This window comes from Trachypithecus francoisi, unplaced genomic scaffold (assembly GCF_009764315.1).
Source record: "Trachypithecus francoisi isolate TF-2019V2 unplaced genomic scaffold, Tfra_2.0 Lachesis_group8, whole genome shotgun sequence".
In the NCBI taxonomy this organism is placed as follows: Eukaryota; Metazoa; Chordata; class Mammalia; order Primates; family Cercopithecidae; genus Trachypithecus; species Trachypithecus francoisi.
Window position 1 is genome coordinate 56,358,683 of NW_022681473.1, and position 19,421 is coordinate 56,378,103.

At 42.4% G+C, this 19,421-nt stretch overlaps 1 protein-coding gene across 4 annotated transcripts; it reads left to right on the forward strand.

The window, feature by feature from the left end:
• The first annotated feature begins 237 nt into the window (after positions 1-237).
• TMEM9B (TMEM9 domain family member B) lies at positions 238-18,103 on the forward strand. 4 transcript variants are annotated; one of them, XM_033207639.1, is made up of 5 exons: positions 238-358; positions 3,028-3,119; positions 8,880-8,988; positions 11,813-11,947; positions 16,921-18,103. In XM_033207639.1, the coding sequence occupies exons 3-5, from the start codon at positions 8,905-8,907 to the stop codon at positions 17,074-17,076; spliced, it is 375 nt and encodes a 124-aa protein (XP_033063530.1). In that variant the 5' UTR covers positions 238-358; positions 3,028-3,119; positions 8,880-8,904; the 3' UTR covers positions 17,077-18,103. The 4 variants fall into 4 exon arrangements, with proteins under 4 accessions (XP_033063530.1, XP_033063528.1, XP_033063529.1 ...); XM_033207637.1 differs by lacking the exon at positions 238-358 and adding an exon at positions 389-1,024; XM_033207640.1 differs by lacking the exon at positions 238-358 and adding an exon at positions 1,093-1,225.
• Positions 18,104-19,421: the final 1,318 nt, after the last annotated feature.

Consider the following 19,421-nt stretch of genomic DNA (forward strand, 5'->3'; position numbering starts at 1 on the left):
TAACAAAAATATTTCAATGGGAGAATGTGCCGATCTAAGGTACTGCTAAAGTACTCGCTGAGAATGACAGCCTTGGGGAGACCAGTCACAAGCACTGCCACAAGCGTGGCACCCCAATTCGCCACCTCTTGGAGTCCTAGGCGGAGGATACTGCTGGGGCAGTTGTGTCGCCAATGCCACATCTCCCAGAGCCTGCCCCGGCCCAGCCCAGGCCCGCCGCTGTGACCCACTTCCTAGCGGCAGGCTGGACCAACGGGAGGCACACCGGGAGCTCCACAGGGAGGCCACGCCCACGAGGGCCGCTCACAGACTTAGAAAGCCGACGGGGTGCTGTGGCCGGGAAGCGTATGGGCGGCAGGTTAGTACCTAAGGTGCAGAGACCACCCCCAACCCTTTGCCTGGGAGTGGGCACCCCGGAAAAGCATGGCTCGGCCAGTTCCAGCCCCGTTTCCACGCTCAGCACCCGCCCTGCCTTTGCGCACACAGCTCCGGCCCGCACGGGCCGCCGAAGGGCCCTGTGTGACACTTGGAGTTTGCTGGGGTCTCCGTGGGCGGGAGGACTTTCCAGCGCAATGGCGACTCCGTAAGCCCGGCAGCTTCTGCGCCTGGGGAAGATATCCAAGAGCTTCAAATCCCTACTGGGCCCAGGTTGCCACCCCAGAGGCCCCCTTCCCCGGGGCCTGGGGGAGGCCAGGGCGGGCACCGCGGTATTCCAGCCTCCCGGCCCTTCGCACTGGGAACCGTTTCCGGGGCGGCTGCCTTTTGCATTTGACCCGGCGCGCCCGGTGACGCCTTCGCGTCCAGACGGAAGTGCGGGCGGAGGATCCCCAGCCGGGTCGCGAGCCTGAGCCTGAGCCCGAGCCCGAACCGGGAGCCAGTCGCGGGGGCTCCGGGCTGTGGGACCGCCGGGCCCCCAGCGATGGCGACCCTGTGGGGAGGCCTTCTTCGGCTTGGCTCTTTGCTCAGCCTGTCGTGCCTGGCGCTGTCCGTGCTGCTGCTGGCGCAGCTGTCAGACGCCGCCAAGGTGAGTCCCGCCCAGCCTCGCTCCTGACGGAAGCTCCTCCCCTGCCACCGGCCTTGCGGAAACTGGGTCTGCCAACCTGCTGCTCAGCCCATTCCTGACAGCCATACCCCTAGCCTCACAGCTCCGGCAAACCCCCGTCGCCACCAGCCGCGACCCTCCCGACTGCCCGGCGGCACTCCCGCCCTCAACCCCGACAGCCAGGTGGTCAGCGCCCCACGGCCGTCCCCAGCCCCGACAGTGCCCACAGCCCGGACAGCAGCCCCCCACCGCCTTGACATTTCCCTTCCCAGCCCCGTCTGCACGCACCTTACACTTGACAACCTTTTCACCTCCGAGAGCCTTTAACTTTCCACCCTAAACCCTTGACAGTCCACCTGCGCCCTCCGGGCCAGCCTCACAGGCCCCACATGCCCCAACCCAGAAAGATAGGAAGCCCGCATCTGACCGAAGGCTTCCCTGTCAAGGGCTGGCTCAGTTCAGCTCACCCTGAACACTTCCCTTACTGTGGTGGGAACTTGCCCCTCCTGGCCTACTTCCCTCCCCATAGGACCTCCGGAGCATCTCTCACCTGCTTCATATTCTCACCTAACTCCCTCCACGAGTCCCTTGGTCCCTTTCTTGCTTTCTCTCTTCCTGATAATTTAGTGGGTAGGGGAAGAACCAAACTGCCACAGAGGTGAGGTTGTGGCCTCCCTGGTTCGATTTCTTGACCTTCTGGTTCCCTCATGCCCTTCTCTGGTGCCCCAGCTCTCCAGGCCTGCCCTAGCTCCATGCATACCTGTTCTTCCTCTTTGATGAGCTAGCTCATCATTGGGGGGAAACAGAAGGGATTCACATTAGTATGATGGGAAAACAGAATGACATTGCATTTTTAAAAATAGGAGCTTTAATTTATAATATCTTTAAATGTAGGAGTGGGGAAAGGTTACAGGCAGGCAAATGTTTTAGATTCAGAGATTCTTTTTGAAACCATCTCTACCTCCTACCAGAAGCAGGGACAGCAGCACGTCTCCTGACTTTCAAAACATTGCTGGTACCCTCTGCATATCTTGCCTCATAACTTTATGTATTGTGATCATGTATTTATTTTTCAGTCTCCTTTACTAGAGTGTGTCCTGATTATGGGCAGAAACCATGTCTTATGCTTGTCTGAATCCACCTCACTGAGCACAAGATCTAACACAGAGCAAATGCTCACTAAGTGGTTGCTGAATACGTTTGTGAATTGTGAATAACTTTGCCAGACATTTCACTGTATGTAGGAGGAGTGGGCAAGGTCCTCTGGGGACTGATGAGCCACTTTCTTCTCAAATAGATGTCCCTTTGCTGAGGAAGTATCTCTTTTCTCTATCCAGATACTTAGTCACCTGTTCCTCCACCTCTTGAAACTTCTTTTGTTGGTAATTGTTCTCTCTGTCAACCAGGAATTAGAAGCAAAGTTTCCTGGGAAGAGTATACTAAACTGATCTCAGAGTCAGGCTACTTCCTGTGTATACTTCCTTTCTAGTTGTACCTGGGTGCCTCTAACATTTCATCCCTTCTGTGGGACTCTGGCCCAACCCCTTTTATCCATGTCAGTGCCCTCTACCAAAGGGTGAAAGGATGATAGGCAGAAGAATTGTGACCTTTTTTGTGAATAATTTTTAGTTTCTTTCCCATCCTTTAGTAATGAACATTCTTATTTACAGGCACAACTATCTGTGTCTTTCCAGTGGCAGGTAGATGGTAATAACATTAGCATAATTTGTCATGTGACCCATAAATATGGTTAATACGTCTTAGATCATGTTTTAGGTATTATTTCAAATAACCACATGTAATATATAATGATTCATTAGTATTACCATAAAGGACTGTGGCTTTTAAAAACTTGTATCTGTTAAAGTTTTAAATGAATGATTTTAGAATACTTGGTAGAGGATGCTTGCAAAATGTATATGGTACAGTTTTAAAAAATATTGATGAACTGTCAACACACTATACTGTTTCCATTTTGGTTACAGAATTTCGAGGATGTCAGATGTAAATGTATCTGCCCTCCCTATAAAGAAAATTCTGGGCATATTTATAATAAGAACATATCTCAGAAAGATTGGTAAGTATCTGGATTACTGAATTACATGTCACATTTCTTTCTGTGATTGCCAGTGTTATCCCAGAATGCTCATCAAATGCATAGTTTTCTTTTTAAGTGTTTCATTTGAAGCAAAAATAGGAAATTCTATTTCTATTTGAAAAAGTGAGAGTAAGGCACTAAGTGCATGATGCAGGCCTAAAGGTATACAAGCCAAAACACTAAGACCCAGGTAGGCAGAGTTTCATGGGGGCATATGAATGGGTTTGTGGCACCTAAACTACCCATAGTTCTCTTCCTGTACTCCCTTACGTTTTGGTGAGGGACCTTTCTCCCTCTTGCTTTTCAGTGGAAGGTTAGCAAGCCTCCTTTATCTGGGTTATAATTTTTACAACTTGTAGGTTTTGATGATGTATTGCCAAGTGTGGGAAGCTATGTTTAAAAGTGTCAGAAGGCTCAAGAAGAAGTGGAAATGAGCTATGTAGTCAGAGTTTCCCATTTGGTGTAAATGAAGAAGTTACAGGTGTGCCAAGATACTGACCTGTTCAGCCCTTGGGCAGTCAGGCAGGCCTGTGATGACTGGGGGATCTTGACTGAGTAGTCACCAGCAGCCTTCTCTGCTTATCCCAGCAGACCTGATAAATAGCTTTTTCTATGTGTGCCGTGACACAGTTGGGATGCAGTTGTGTTAAACAGCAGGATGAATGTGTTCCTTCCCATGGAATTGTGATGCTTTATAGTTTGTAACCACGGTAGAAGATGGATGGGATAGGAATTTAAGAAAAATAGTTCCAAATGGTAGGAGCTTTCACATGTACCTGATTTCATAGCTAAATAGCCATCAAAGAGTTAGAAAGCAAGATTAAATTCATTCAGTTAACAGTATTCCAACCTGACTTTAAAAAAGAAAAGGCAGCCTTCGAGTATGGTTTGTTCCTCTGATGCCACTGTCTGTTCTTCCCTGATATGCATTTAGGTTCAGTCTCATATTTGTTAAGTGTGTTCTTGAGAACTTCTTGTGAACCTCTATGTTCCACTGGAAGTGGTGTCATATTAACCAAGAGATTTGGCCATATACTTACAGGTTTTATATCAGGAAGTTACTTTATATGATACAAGAATGTTCAGGCCAGGCACGGTGGCTCATGCCCGTAATCCCAGCACTTTGGGAGGCTGAGGCAGGCAGATCACCTGAGGTCAGGAGTTCAAGACCAGCCTGGCCAACAGGGTGAAACCCTGTCTCTACAAAAAATACAAAAAAAATTAGCCGGGCGTGGTGGCGGGCGCCTGTAATCCCAGCCACTCTGGAGGCCGAGGCAGGAGAATTGCTTGAACCCAGGAGGCAGAGGTTGCAGTGAGCTGAGATTGCGCCACTGCACTCCAGCCTGGGTGACAGAGCGAGATTCTGGCTCCAAAAAAAAGAATGTTCAAATAAATCTTTATGTTACTTCCAAATAATTTTCCAAATTTATTCAGTGCTTACAGTTTATTATCAGTTAAGAAATGCGATGCCTGTCTTTTGTGTAGCAAATGAACTCACTATTCAAGTGTTTAGCACTAATCTTTTCACTAATTTCTTGTTATTTCACACTCAGACATGTCATTCATCCCTGGTTATTAGTAAAAATAGCTTTGAAAACAGTTGAGGCAGGACATGGTGGCTCACACCTGTAATCCCAGCACTTTGGGAGGCCAAGGCAGGTGGATCACTTGAGGCCAGGAGTTCGAGAACAGCCTGGCCAATATGGCGAAACCCTGACTCTACTAAAAATATAAAAATTAGCTGGCCATGGTGGCACACACCTGTAATTCCAGCTACTCAGAAGGCTGAGGCAGAGAATCGCTTGAGCCGCAGAGGCAGAGGTTGCAGTTAGCTGAGATTGTGCCACTGCCCTCTAACCTGGGTGACAGAGCATGACTGTGTCTCAAAAAAAAAAAAAAAAAAAAAGAAACAAAGAAAATAAACAATTGAGAATAAGGCTTGCTTGGGGTTTTTCTTCCCTCTCTCCCTTGTTTCTTTCCTGCGGCTTAGCATTTTTCTGGGGATAGGTTCCCAACTGGCACTGAAAATTTTTAACTGACTTTACAAGGGCAGGCAAGTTATGATTCACCAGATTTATGGCTTTATGAGGCCTCCGGTATCTGTGAGGGCCTCGATATAGTTTACCTTTTGTTTTCTAGGCCTTTCATTTTGTCCAGTTTTTATCTTTAAGTCTTCATTGACTTATGCTGGCTGACTTAAAACTTAAGAGTAGTTGGAGTGCTCTGGTGTGTGTTTGGGGTGATTTAAAGCTAATGATGTGTTCCTTTTGGCACTAGGGGGAGGTGTTGCCTAGTTAAGTGATTAAGCTCTGACTAGGTCTACCTGTTTGTAATGACTGGTCAGCCAAAATCAACCTTCCTGCTTCCTCTCCGGCTGGGCACAACTTTTGCACAGCACTCAATATCTTTTTGTTATTAAAATGTATGTGTCCTTCAGAAGAAATCCTCAATACTTACTTATCACTTAAAATTCTCAAGTCATTCTTAGGTATTGTTGCCAAGGCTTCTGAAGCTGAAGTAGGAAACTAAATAGGAGATAATTTCATTTTCCTGAGGTTCAGAGATAAAGAACTGACCTAGGAAGCAGGAGTCCTGGATTCTGGTCCTTTCTCTTTTTTTTTTTTATTGCTAGAGTGCAGTGGCACGATCATAGCTCATTGCAGCCTTGATCTCTTAGGCTCCAGTTACCCTCCAGCCTCAGCCTCCTGTGTAGCTGGGACTACTACTGTCACCCAGGTTAGAGGGCAGTGGCACAATCTCAGCTAACTGCAATCAACCTGGCTAATTTTTATTTTTGTCGAGACTGGGTCTCACTATGTTGCCCAGGCTGGTCTCAAGTTGGCCTCAAGTGATCCTCACATCATGGCCTCCTAAAACTCTGGGATTATAGGGATGAGCCACCATGCGTGGCCTGATCCTTTTTCAAATATGATTTTACTCTGTGACCTTCTCTAAGTGTGATGCTAGATGAGCTCTCTGATCCTCAGATAGATAACCCCTCTTATGGGATATAGTTCCCTCTGCCCATTTTGTGCCTGCATCCAATTGGGTACATGCCTGGTCTTCTGTATATTTGGAATAGATATCACACACTTTCATGGTGAAAGTTGTGGGGCCTTACCCGTATTTGAAATACCATCAGTGGAAATTTAATTTTTCATTTAATTTTTCATTACTACCTAATTACCTGTTAAGAATAACTTGGGCCGGGCACGGTAGCTCATGCCTGTAATGCCAGCACTTTGGGGGGCCGAGGCAGGCGGATCACCTGAGGTTGGTTGGGAGTTTGAGACCAGCCTGACCAACATGGAGAAACCCCATCTCTACTAAAAATACAAAATTAGCCAGGTGTGGTGCACATGACTGTAATCCCAGCTACTTGGGAGGCTGAGGCAGGAGAATCACTTGAACCTGGGAGGCAGAGGTTGCAATGAGCCGAGATTGTACCATTGCACTTCAGCCTGGGCAACAAGAGTGAAACTCTGTCTCAAAAAAACAAAAAACAAAACAAAAAAAACCAACCTAACAACTTCTATCATATACCATTTTTGGTTATTTTTTCTAATGCCACAGTTCAGAGGGAACACAACATGAAAAGATGAATTTCTAGAAATTAATTTCTTTTTTGTTTTTTTTGAGATAGCGTCTCACTCTGTCGCCCAGACTGGAGTACAATGGCGCGATCTCCACTCACTGCAACCTCTGCCTCCCAGGTTCAAGCGATCCTCCTGCCTCAGCCTCCTGAGTAGCTGGGATTATAGGCATGCACCACCACACCCGGCTAATTTTTTTTATTCTTAGTAGAGATGGGGTTTCACCCTGTTGGTCAGGCAGGTCTTGAACTCCTGACCTCATGATCCACCCGCCTTGGCCTCCCAAAGTACTGCTGAGATTATAGGCATGAGCCACCACACCCGACTCCAGGCTGGAGTGCAATGGCATGATCTTGGCTGACCGTAACTTCCACCTCCCAGGTTCAAGCGATTCTCAAGTCTCAGCCTCCTGAGTAGCTGGGATTACAGGCATGCAGCACCATGCCTGGCTAATTTTTTTGTATTTTTAGTAGAGACAGGGATTCTCCATGTTGGTCAGGCTGGTCTTGAACTCCTGACCTCAAGTGATCTTCCCGCCTTAGCCTCCCAAAGTGCTGGGATTACAGGCATGAGCCACTGCACCTGGCTGAAATTAATTTTTAATTGACACAATAACTACATATTTATGGGATACATAGTAATGTTTCAATTCATATAAGATATAGTGATTTGATCAGAATATTTAGCATCTCAGACATTTATCATTTCTTTGTGTTGAAAATATTCAACATCCTCCTTCTAGCTATTTGAAACTATAATATATATTATTGTTAACTATAGTCATCCTACAGTGATACAGAACACTAGAACTTATTCCTCCCACCAAGCTGTAACTTTGTTTCCAAAAAGTACATTTTGGTAGAGAAAGAGAAGGAATCACCCTAGAGTACTGGGCGTCCCCAAGAGAATGGGTAAGATGAGAGGATGGTGTAGTAGAGTGCTTGAGGCAGCCAGGAATGCCTAACGAAGAGATGCCAAAAGGAAAGAAAATTGTCCAGCAGCTGGCAGGAGGACAGGAAAGCTCTCCCTATTTTGCTGAAGGTGATCAGAGTCATAGACTCTTAATAGTTGAGGAGAATAATAATTTAGTTATTGCTTAGAATTGACAGATTTCTAGGAAAAATCTGATAGCACTGTGTTTACATAAACTATAAATAATTAGCCTTGAAAATGGGGTTGGGGAAATAAGTAGCATTCAACAAAAACATTCATCCTTTTGTTAGTTTTTATTTAGTTCTTTGGAATAACTAGTTTTTGTTTTCAAATATTTTTGTTATTCTATTTCTCCTTGCCTTTTCAGATTTGCTCATTAAGAAAAGTGATTGTTTCCTCCTATGTGTGGCTTTGAGGGTTCAATTTTGAGAGTTTCAGAATTTAACCACTCTGTTAAACGTGATTAGTCATTCATATACCCCACTGGCAGTTAAGAATGATGTTGATTGGGAATGGTGGCTCACACCTGTAATCCCAGCACTTTAGGAGGCCAAGATAGGAGGATCACTTGAGGCCAGGTATTCAAGACAAGGTTAGGGCAACAAACCAAGACCTGATCTCTACAACAAATTTAAAAATTAGCGAGGCGTGGTGGCATGCTCCTGTAATTATAGCTGCTCTGGAGGTTGAGGCAGGATGATCACTTGAGCTCAGGAGTCTGATTGAGCTATGATGGCGCCATTCCACTACAGCCCAAATGACAGAGCAAGACCTTGTCTCTTAAAAAACAACAAAAAAGAAGGATGTTAATTAACAAAAGAGATAATCTTAATATTTGAACAGTGCCCATATCACTTTAAACCATTTAAAATAGTTTTGCTTAGTAACTAAACAAGTCTAAAGATGACTTGATTTGTTATACTTAACAAATCTTTCATTTGGGATTTTTTGGGTGCCTTTTTGTAACTGTTAACAGTAGCAACTTTGAAAATAGACACTACTATATATGTGTCTTTGTGGCTTCTTAAATGGTTAGAACTTACCAAAATGCTAATATTGAGAGCAGAAATTATTTTACTTTATCTTATTATTTGTTTTTTATGCTCTTTCATTGGGTAAGTTTAGTGATTATTCTGGATTTCAGGAAAGTTTTGGTCAGAGTGAGCAGAAGAGCTAGCTGGGCTTAAGCGGCATTTTATCTTTGTTTTCTCAGTGATTGCCTTCATGTTGTGGAGCCTATGCCTGTGCGGGGGCCTGATGTAGAAGCATACTGTCTACGCTGTGAATGCAAATACGAAGAAAGAAGCTCTGTCACAATCAAGGTAAAATATATATCTCTATATATACCTGTCTGTCTACCTCTTTTCTGTTTCTGTATGGTTTCTAGATAAGACAGAAAAATTTGGACCCCCACCCCAAAAGGAATAATGGGCCTGTTCTGCCTGCCTCACTGAGATGGTTTGTGGATTAGTTAGGATATGTTAGATATGTGAAATGGCACAAAAATGCCCTATGTGTAATTAGCATATTCCAGAAAGATATCCCAGCTTCTGTGTAGGCCATGTGAGCCAGAGGCTGAGAGAGCAGCATTTATAAACCCTCCTCTCCTTGCATTTCCAGCTCTTTGAAAAAATTAAATATAGTAATTATTCTAGAACTATTACTTCTGGATTTTAAGATTTCCCCTCTTCATTTCCTGTGGACAGGGGTCCCCAGCCCCCAGGCCACAGCCCAGTCTGCGATCTGTTAGGAACTGGGCCACTCAGCAGGAGGTGAGCAGTGGGCAAGTGAGGGAAGCTTCATCTTATTTACAGCCACTCCCCATCACTCACATTACCGCCTGAGCTCCACCTCCTGTCAGATCAGCAGCATTAGATTCTCATAGGAGCATGAACTCTATTGTGAACAGCACATGTGAGGGATCTAGACTGCGTGCTCTTTGTAAGAATGAGAATCTAATGCCTGATGATCTGTCACTGTCTCCCATCACCCCCAGATGGGACTGTCTAGTTGCAGGAAAACAAGCTCAGGGCTCCCACTGATTCTATATTATGGTGAACTGTATAATTATTTCATTATATATTATAATGTAATAATAATAGAAATAAAGTGCACAGTAAAAGTAATGTGCTGGAATCATCCCCAGACTATCCCCTACCACCCTGGTCCATGGAAAAATTGTCTTCCATGAAACTGGTCCCTGGTGCCAAAAAGGTTGTGGACTGTTGCTGTAGTAAATGGGATGTAGATAACTCTCATCGCTGTTTGTATCTCTAATGATTTCAGTTACTTTATTATAGTGGCTAATGGTTTTTCTTCCACTTTTTTTTTTTTTTTTTTTTGAGATGGAGTCTCGCTCTGTTGCCCAGGCTTGAGTGCAGTGGCACGATCTCAGCTCACTGCAACCTCCGCCTCCTGGGTCCAAGCAATTCTCCTGCCTCAGCCTCCTGAGTAGCTGGGATTATAGGCATGCACCACCACGCCCGGCTAGTTTTTGTATTTTTAGTAGCGACAGGATTTCATCTTGTTGGTCAGGCTGGTCTCGAACTCCTGACCTCGTGGTCCACCCACCTTGGCCTCCCAAAGTGTTGAGATTACAGGCGTGAGCCACCACGCCTGGCTCAAATTTTTTTTACATGGCACTTCCCATTCCTTTTCCCCCAAAAAGACCCTGTGGGGAATCTGGGGTGGTTAGTTATAATAGTCACAGAGATTTCTGCGGTGATTGACCCTGTGGAAGAGCTCTTGCTCCAGCAGGTGCTGAACTTTAGAGAAATCCTCACTGTACAGTTGTTTAACAGATTTGTAAAAAATATGCAACTTATGTACCCTAACAGTCACTCACTATAAGTATACAATTCTATACATTTTAGTAGATTTAAAACATTTTAAAATCCAGTTTCAGGCCAGGCATGGTGGCTCACACCTATAATCGCAGCACTTTGGAAGCCCGAGGCAGGGGGATCACTTGAGGTCAGGAGTTCGAGAGGAGTCTGGCCAACATGGTGAACCGCATCGCTACTAAAAATATAAAAATCAGCTGGGTGTGGTGGCGCACACCTGTAGTCTCAGCTGCTTGAGAGGCTAAGGCATGAGAATCACTTGATCCTGGAGGCAGAGGTTGCAGTGAGCTGAGATCGCACCACTGCACTCCAGTGAGACTCTGTCTCAAAAAAAAAAAATAAATAAAATCCAGTTTCAGAACATTCCCACTACCCCAAAAAGATCCCTCATGCCCATTTACAGTTAATCCCCACTTCCAGCCCCAGTCCATCACTACTTTCTGTCTCTACATACATGGATATTTCATGTATATGGAATCATACATATGTATGGTCTTCTGTGACTGGCTTCTTTCATTTAGCACAATGTTTTTGATGTTTATGCAAGTTGTAGCATGTATCAGTACTTCGTTTCTTTTTATTGCTGAATAGTATTTCACTATATGAATTTGCATTTATCAGTTGATGGACATTTGGATTATGTCTGGGTTTTTACTATTATAATACTGTCATGAATATCTGCACATGTCTTTGTATGAATATATATGTTTTTCATTCTCCTGGGTTAATTCCTTAGAATGGTAAAATTATGTTTAACTTTTTAAGAGACTGTCAGATTGTTTCCCAAAGTGGTTGTACCATTTTACATTCCCACCACAGCGTATGAGGGCTGTTTCTCCATATCCTTGCCAACACTTGGTATTGTCTATTTATTTTATTGTAGTCCTTCTAGTGGGTGTGTCACACTGTGCTTTATCTCAGTACATGAATTAAGGTCACAAGAAAACATCACCAGCCTGGAAAATACTTTTGTATATCTAAATTGAGCTAAAGAGTAGCTGAATCTAGGACATGATGTTCAGCTGGGAGAAAAGACAAACTGCTGTGCTCACAGTGGGGACAAGTGATTAGCAGTAGGTGAAGTTGGAGTCTTGAAGACTTGCAAAAAGATCCCAAAGATCTTTCCTCTTTTTTCTTAAATAATACTTTGGGGAAGAGTTGAGTTTATTTCTTATATTGCTATCTGGTTTGTGTAGAAATTCTATAGGCTTAGCAGATATGTCGGTCAGTTTTACTATTATCATACAAAGTTCTGATTTATGGGCTTGAACAAAGATGTAACTTAATTTTCAATTTCCTTTAGGTTACCATTATAATATATCTCTCCATTTTGGGCCTTCTACTTCTGTACATGGTATATCTTACTCTGGTTGAGCCCATACTGAAGAGGCGCCTCTTTGGACACTCACAGTTGATACAGAGTGATGATGATATTGGGGTAAGTTCCCAGCCTGCCCTAGTGCTCATGGCCAGTCCCTGTCATCATTTGATGTGAAGTGCAAGTGAAAAACAGTCACATATAGATGTTCATGTGCTGAAGCAGATCCTCAACTAGAGAAGCTAAAAGCAGCTCTGATTTCAGTATATATCTCGTTATGAAGAAATTACTTGATGAAGCCATAAATGTGGTGATTTAAACTGATGATCTTTGGTGAGTGTGCTATACAGGGCTTTGCTTCCAGTACCAAAGGCACAGTTTTATTGCCATTCCCTGTTTACATTGAGAAAAGTATCAGGGATGGTTTTCTCTCCAAGCCCTCCTGCCTAAAACTCCTTTCCTGTCAATATCACCAAATATTTCAGAAGGCAGAGAGGTTTTTGTCAAGGGAAGTGTGACGATCATGATGTTCTTTTCTTAATGAAGTACAACTTGATAACCTGCGATGTTTTATACTTCCTTTTTTTCTACTGCTTAAAAAAAAAAATCTGTGGGCCAGGTGTGGGGGCATACACCTGTAATCCCAGCACTTTGGGAGGCCAAGGTGGGAGGATCACTTGAGCCCAGGAGTTCAAGACCACCCCGGGCAACATGGTGAGACCCCCGTCTCCACAAAAAATAAAAGCATTAGCTGGGTGTGGTGGTGCATGCCTGTGGTCCCAGCCATTCAGGAGGCTGAAACAGAAGTGTCACTTGATCCCAGGAGTTCGAGGCTGCAGAACTGTGATCACACCTGAGCAACACAGCAAGAAACCTGTCTAAAAAAAAAAAGAAAAAAAAAACTGAGGTCTTTAGAGAAAAATAAAACCATGACTACCATCATTCCAGATTCTCTTCCTATCTTTAAATCTCACACACACACATGTGTGTGTGTACATTATATATGTTTATATATATATAGTATATGTGTGTGTGTGTATAAATATATATAGTTGGCATAATCTGTATAAATTGCTTTATGGTCTCCTTTTTGTTTTAATATTCGTTTATTCAAAAATGTCCAGAAATTGACATAGTCCACAAACTTGTTCAGTACAGCCTAGAGAATTTTTTTTTTTTTTTTTTTTGAGATGGAGTCTCACTCTATTGCCCATGCTGGAGTGCAGTGGCATGACTTTGGCTCACTACAACCTCTGCCTCCCAAGTTCAAGCGATTCTCCTGCCTCAGCCTCCCAAGTAGCTGGGACTACAGGCATGCACCACCACGCCTGGCTGATTTTTTTTGTATTTTTGGTAGAGACGGGGTTTCACCATTTTGGCCAGGCTGCTCTTAAACTCCTGACCTCAAGTGATTAGCCCGCCTTGGCCTCCCAAAGTGCTGGGATTTGCTGCACTTGGCCGGATATTTTTGTTTTATCATTATCCTGTATGAGATTGTTTCTGAATTTTCCATTCTTTCATTATTATATATAATTTTTTTTTAGAAATTACTTTTTCTTGTGGATTATTATATTGGACTATGTTCCTTAAAATGGGTAAAATTCAGAATTTTAAGGTTCAAGTCAAAAGCCAAACCCAGAGTGAGCCCTTGCCAACCAGTCAAAAGTCCTTTTACCCTGGAACGGCTTGTGGATCTATAGGCATAGACGTTGAAAGTCTTAAACTACATCCTTCCTTTACAGCATTAAATATCTGTTCCTGATTTCAGAAATAGATAATATAATAACACAAAACATAAGAAATGGATATAGAGATGAAAACATGTAGGGCAGGCATTTAATTGGTGGGGTCACATGGTCAGTAATTGTTTTGTCCACCAGTGATTGATTCTGCTTGTGTATTGACTATTTGAGAACATTGTCTCTGAGAGGCCTGGCTGACTCTTGGATGTCTTTTTTTTTTTTTTTTTGAGACGGAGTCTCGTTCTGTCGGTTGGGCTGGAGTGCAGTGGCCGGATCTCAGCTCACTGCAAGCTCCACCTCCCGGGTTTACGCCATTCTCCTGCCTCAGCCTCCCGAGTAGCTGGGACTACAGGCGCCCGCCACCTCACCCGGCTAGTTTTTTGTATTTTTTAGTAGAGACGGGGTTTCACCATGTTAGCCAGGATGGTCTTGATCTCCTGACCTCGTGATCCGCCCGTCTCGGCCTCCCAAAGTGCTGGGATTACAGGCTTGAGCCACCGTGCCAGGCCTCTTGGATGTCTTTTAAACTGATTCTAGGCAGAGAGAGGTTTTCTGACCAGAGCTGTGAATTAATGGTAACAACTCTACAAAAATAAGTGAATGTTAATGTTTAAAACTGTTTCTTATCCAAGGTGTGAGTTCTGCACTATTTATATACTTTAAAAATGTTTTTGTTAAATTATCAGTTTTCATTTCTTCTGTTTTTGTTCAGTGTAGAGCATTATAAAGCAAACAAAAGTGAGTACAAATAGTTAAGCTCACAGCAAGTAGTCACAATATTTACTATATCACATATCCATGACACATCATCGTTATTACCAAAGCATTACACTAAAACATGTTTTGTATGTATTGTAATTTTATCAGGTGTGAAAAAGAACAAACATAAAAAGGGTAGATCTCTATTTGCATTCCCCCCGCATCCATGACCATGAGCAGCTAGTTCAGTCTCGTTCTGATAGGTAGAAAGCAGACCCAAAGGATTAGCTGGTTTGTTTAGTCTTTTGAACTTGTTCCTTAAGAAGATTTTTTCTCCCCTACCTTGAAGAATAGGTAACAGCACTAGGAAACTGAAAGGTCCTCTGCTGATCAAGTACATCCTTCTTCCCAGTAGTGCTTATGTCAAAACAAACCAGTGGTGATAATATTTTCCTCCTCTGGTCCTTGACTCGGGATGATATTTTATATACAAATTCACTGAATCACCATATTCTTATAGTGTCATTTTAATCTACCTGAGCAAAATCTGTTTTGAGACAATATAACACCAAGTCAGAGTTAGGCAGGCTAAGTTTTAGTCTTTGTGCTAATTTGTTAAATGACCTTGGGTCAATTTATTTCCCTAAGGGGAAATCAAATAATTCTATAACTTTAGACTGCCTCCTTTTTTTTTTTTTTCTTACATTTTTAAAAACATTTTAAGCCTCATGGAATTGCCTTTATTATTTTCATTTGTAAGGTTAAAAGTTTAAAAATAGGTTTAGGTCCCAGCTACTTGGGAGGCTGAGGCAGGAGGATCACTGAAGGCCAGGAGTTCAAGGCTGCAGTGAGCCGTGATCACACCTGTGAATAGCCACTGCATTCCAGCCTGGGCAACAAGGCTAGACCCCATTAAAAAAAAAAAAAATTAAGTTCATGACCAGTCTGGGCAATATAGTGAGACCCCATCTCTTAAAAAAAAAAATCCACTCTTTAAGAAAATTGAGTTTTAGGGTTTGTGCAGGCCATTACCTAAATAAAGTGAAAAGTTGAGGGAATTTTGGCAAAGGAGAGAAGGAAAGATTCTTTATAAAATCTCTTTGATGTCTCTCAAATGTAGACATTGTATAAATGCCTTGCTATAAAAACAAGACCAGGTGTTCTAACTCCTATAATTATAGTTGTATATATAGTTATGTGGTTATGTATATAGCTTTCTATATACATGCTGACTCCTGCCCTGGATATATAATAGAGCTTTTTCAAACATGCACCAGCAAAATAATGTTTCTCTCCTAGAGGCAAAGTTTAGTATAAGGGGTACAACTTGTGACTTGGATCTTCTGTTAGAACATTTAGAAGCTTTGCTAACATGGGGTTCAAGAAAAAGAGATCAAGGAAAAGGCAAATAAAAGCAATAAATTGCTATTGAAAGCTTTTTGTCATTTAGACAGCTGTATTTATATCTCATTCATAGATAGATTAGCATGATGGTTTCCTGTGTAATGACCACAAACATTCAGCTGTACTGGTTTACTTTGACCAGGATAGGTTGGTTTTCTACACAGATACCTGGGCAACCCTTCAATCGCCTCTTTCCTAAGGTGGCAACTTACATGGAAGCCACTGGGTGCTTAACAATGGAAGATTCAATCTTTGTTGAATAGAGAGGGTGATTGTAGCACTTGAGCTGCATCTCTTTTCATTACAGATTGGGGAAGTGGGGAAATGCAGCTTTTGGAAGCTAGTCCATTTAGTGTGTGTGTTGAGGGTACAGGGAGAGATTCAAAACAACCCAAGAGGCCGGGCGCGGTGGCTCAAGCCTGTAATCCCAGCACTTTGGGAGGCCGAGACGGGTGGATCACGAGGTCAGGAGATCGAGACCATCCTGGTCTACACGGTGAAACCCCGTCTCTACTAAAAAATACAAAAAAAAACTAGCCGGGCGAGGTGGCGGGCGCCTGTAGTCCCAGCTACTCGGGAGGCTGAGGCAGGAGAATGGCGTGAACCGGGAGGCGGAGCTTGCAGTGAGCCGAGATCGCGCCACTGCACTCCAGCCCGGGCGACAGAGCGAGACTCCGTCTCAAAAAAAAAAAAAAAATAAAATAAAATAAAATAAAATAAAAACAACCCAAGATAAGACTCTGTCGCTCACCCTCCCAGAATGAATGTGGCCCCAAGCTGGCAAGAAAACCATTCTAATGGAGACACAAAATTAAAAGACAGATCCTTCCTCTGCCACAGATTAGCTATATAGTATCAAATAAAGCAAGGAAAGACCCTACTTTCCGTATCTATAACATGGAGAGATGTTAACATGAAAATAGATTTTCTTTTCCCTAGGAAGCCTTCTCTTTAACACAGATGACCACTGTCTTTTGCTTGGTCTCCACTTCTTTAAGGGAAATATCTTTGGAAATGGCGATCCATGGGAACGTTTCACAAATACTCCCTCATCTCTTATGTTTCTTGAACCACCTAGGTCTGTACTTGAGTTCATACTCTATCTGGTAGTTGAGTGCTTAGCCAAATAGATGCTCTGTTGTTTGAAAAGTCCACCTACCCCTATCTCTGTGGTGGGCTGGTGACTGTTTTCTGTCTGTTTTACACTGACTGTGCCATCTCTAATGTTCTCCATTCCTGGACTTTTAGGATCACCAGCCTTTTGCAAATGCACACGATGTGCTAGCCCGCTCCCGCAGTCGAGCCAACGTGTTGAACAAGGTAGAATATGCCCAGCAGCGCTGGAAGCTTCAAGTCCAAGAGCAGCGAAAGTCTGTCTTTGACCGACATGTTGTCCTCAGCTAATTGGGAATTGAATTCAAGGTGACTAGAAAGAAACAGGCAGACAACTGGAAATAATTGACTGGGTTTTGCTGGGTTTCGTTTTAATACCCTGTTGATTTCACCAGCTGTTGCTGGAAGATTCAAAACTGGAAGCAAAAACATGCTTGATTTTCTTTTTCTTGTTAATGTAATAATGGAGACATTTTTAAAAGCACACAGCTCAAAGACAGCCAATAAATCTTTTCCTATTTGTGACTTTTACTAATAAAAATAAATCTGCCTATAAATTATCTTGAAGTCCTTTACCTGGAACAAGCACTCTCTTTTTCACCACATAGTTTTAACTTGATTTTCAAGATAATTTTCAGGGTTTTTGTTGTTTTTGTTTGTTTGTTTGTTTGTTTGTTTTGGTGGGAGAGGGGAGGGATGCCTGGGAAGTGGTTAAAACTTTTTTCAAGTCACTTTACTAAACAAACTTTTGTAAATAGACCTTACCTTCTATTTTCGAGTTTCATTTATATTTTGCAGTGTAGCCAGCCTCATCAAAGAGCTGACTTACCCATTTGACTTTTGCACTGACTGTATTATCTGGGTATCTGCACTTCATGGTAAACTGGATCTGAAATGCCTGGTGGCTTTTCACAAAAAGCAGATTTTCTTCATGTACTGTGATGTCTGATGCAATGCATCCTAGAACAAACTGGCCATTTGCTAGTTTACTGTAAAGACTAGACATAGTCTTGGTGTGTGTGGTCTTACTTATCATATTCTAGTACCTTTAAGGACAAATCCTAAGGACTTGGACACTTGCAATAAAGAAATTTTATTTTAAACCCAAGCCTCCCTGGATTGATAATATATACACATTTGTCAGCATTTCCGGTCGTGTTGAGAGGCAGCTGTTTGAGCTCCAATGTGTGCAGCTTTGAACCAGGGCTGGGGTTGTGGGTGCCTCTTCTGAAAGGTATAACCATTATTGGATAACTTTCTTTTTTCTTCCTATGTCCTCTTTGGAATGTAACAATAAAAATAATTTTTGAAACATCCATCAGTATATCTATGTCTCCTAGTTATTTCCTCCTCCCTCTTTTGCTGTATAATGAGATTGAAGATATAAAGACATTTTGTACCCTGTTCTGAGACTACTGTTTTATACTGATCTAACCATAAAATATTGGTGTAAATTATCTGTGTGTGCATGTATAGACAGAATATATGAATTTGGGGGTGGATCTCTGAAAAGTATACTAATATTTTGATAAATTGAGAGATTTCAAATTCCTGAAGGAGTACTTGTTCTGAGAAATTACGGGCAAAAAAAATCAGAATTACATTAAATTCATAAAAGTGAGGTTTTAGGAGCCATTAATGGGGTTTGGGGTTTAGTAAAATTTAGTTTTTAAGCACCTACAAAATTATCTACAAAAATAACTAAAATTATCAATTTTATTGTTAGTATTGAAAGATTTAGGTTCAACCATGACCAAGTGGGATTTATCCCAGGTATGCAAAGCTGGTTCAACATTTGAAAATCACATCTAAAGAAGAAAAATTACATTTGACAACCCCATTCATGATAAAAATTCTCAGGAAACTAGGACTAGAGGAGAACTTCAACTAGATAAAGAAAGAAGTGAGCTTACAAAAAAACCACAGCTAACATCATATACTTAATAATGAGAAATTAGAAGCTTTCCCACTAAGATCAGGAATAAGGCAAGGATGTCTTCTCTTACTATTCCTTTTCAACATTGTACTGGAAGCCCTAGCCAATGCAATGAGACAAGAAAAGGAAACAAAAGGTATACATATTGGGAAGGAAGAAATAGAACTATCTTTGTTTACTGATGCAATGATTGTCTATGTAGAAAACCCGGAAGAATTGACAATAGCAATAATAGAACTAATAAGTGATTATAAAGGCTTACAGGATACAAGGTTAGTATACAAAAGTCAATCAAACCAGGTGCAGTGGCAAGTATCTGTAGTCCCAGCTACTCAGGAGGCCGAAGCAGGAGGATTGCTTGAAGCCAGGAGTTTAGAGGCTGCAGTGAGCTATGATCGCTGCATGAATAGCTACTGCACTCTACCCTGGGCAACACAGCAAGACCCTGTCTCTTAAAAAATGTCAATCATTTTCCTACATACCAGCCACAAACAGTGGAATTTGAAATTAAAAACAATACCATTCATAGTAGCACCCCCAAAATGAAATACTTAGGTATAAACCTAGTAAAATGTATATAAGATCTATGTGAGGACAACTGCAAAACTGATTAAATAAACCAAATAACTAAATAAATGAAGAGATATTTCATGTTCATTAATAGGAAGGCTCAATATTGTTTAGATGGTGGTTCTTTCCA

Excerpts from the sequence above, each read along its gene's own strand:
- TMEM9B (XM_033207637.1), top strand. The coding sequence starts at position 920 with ATGGCGACCCTGTGGGGAGGCCTTCTTCGGCTTGGCTCTTTGCTCAGC. Across the intron at positions 1,025-3,027 it reads AGCTGTCAGACGCCGCCAAG|AATTTCGAGGATGTCAGATG; the intron begins GTGAGTCCCGCC and ends TTTTGGTTACAG. Across the intron at positions 11,948-16,920 it reads AGAGTGATGATGATATTGGG|GATCACCAGCCTTTTGCAAA; the intron begins GTAAGTTCCCAG and ends CTGGACTTTTAG.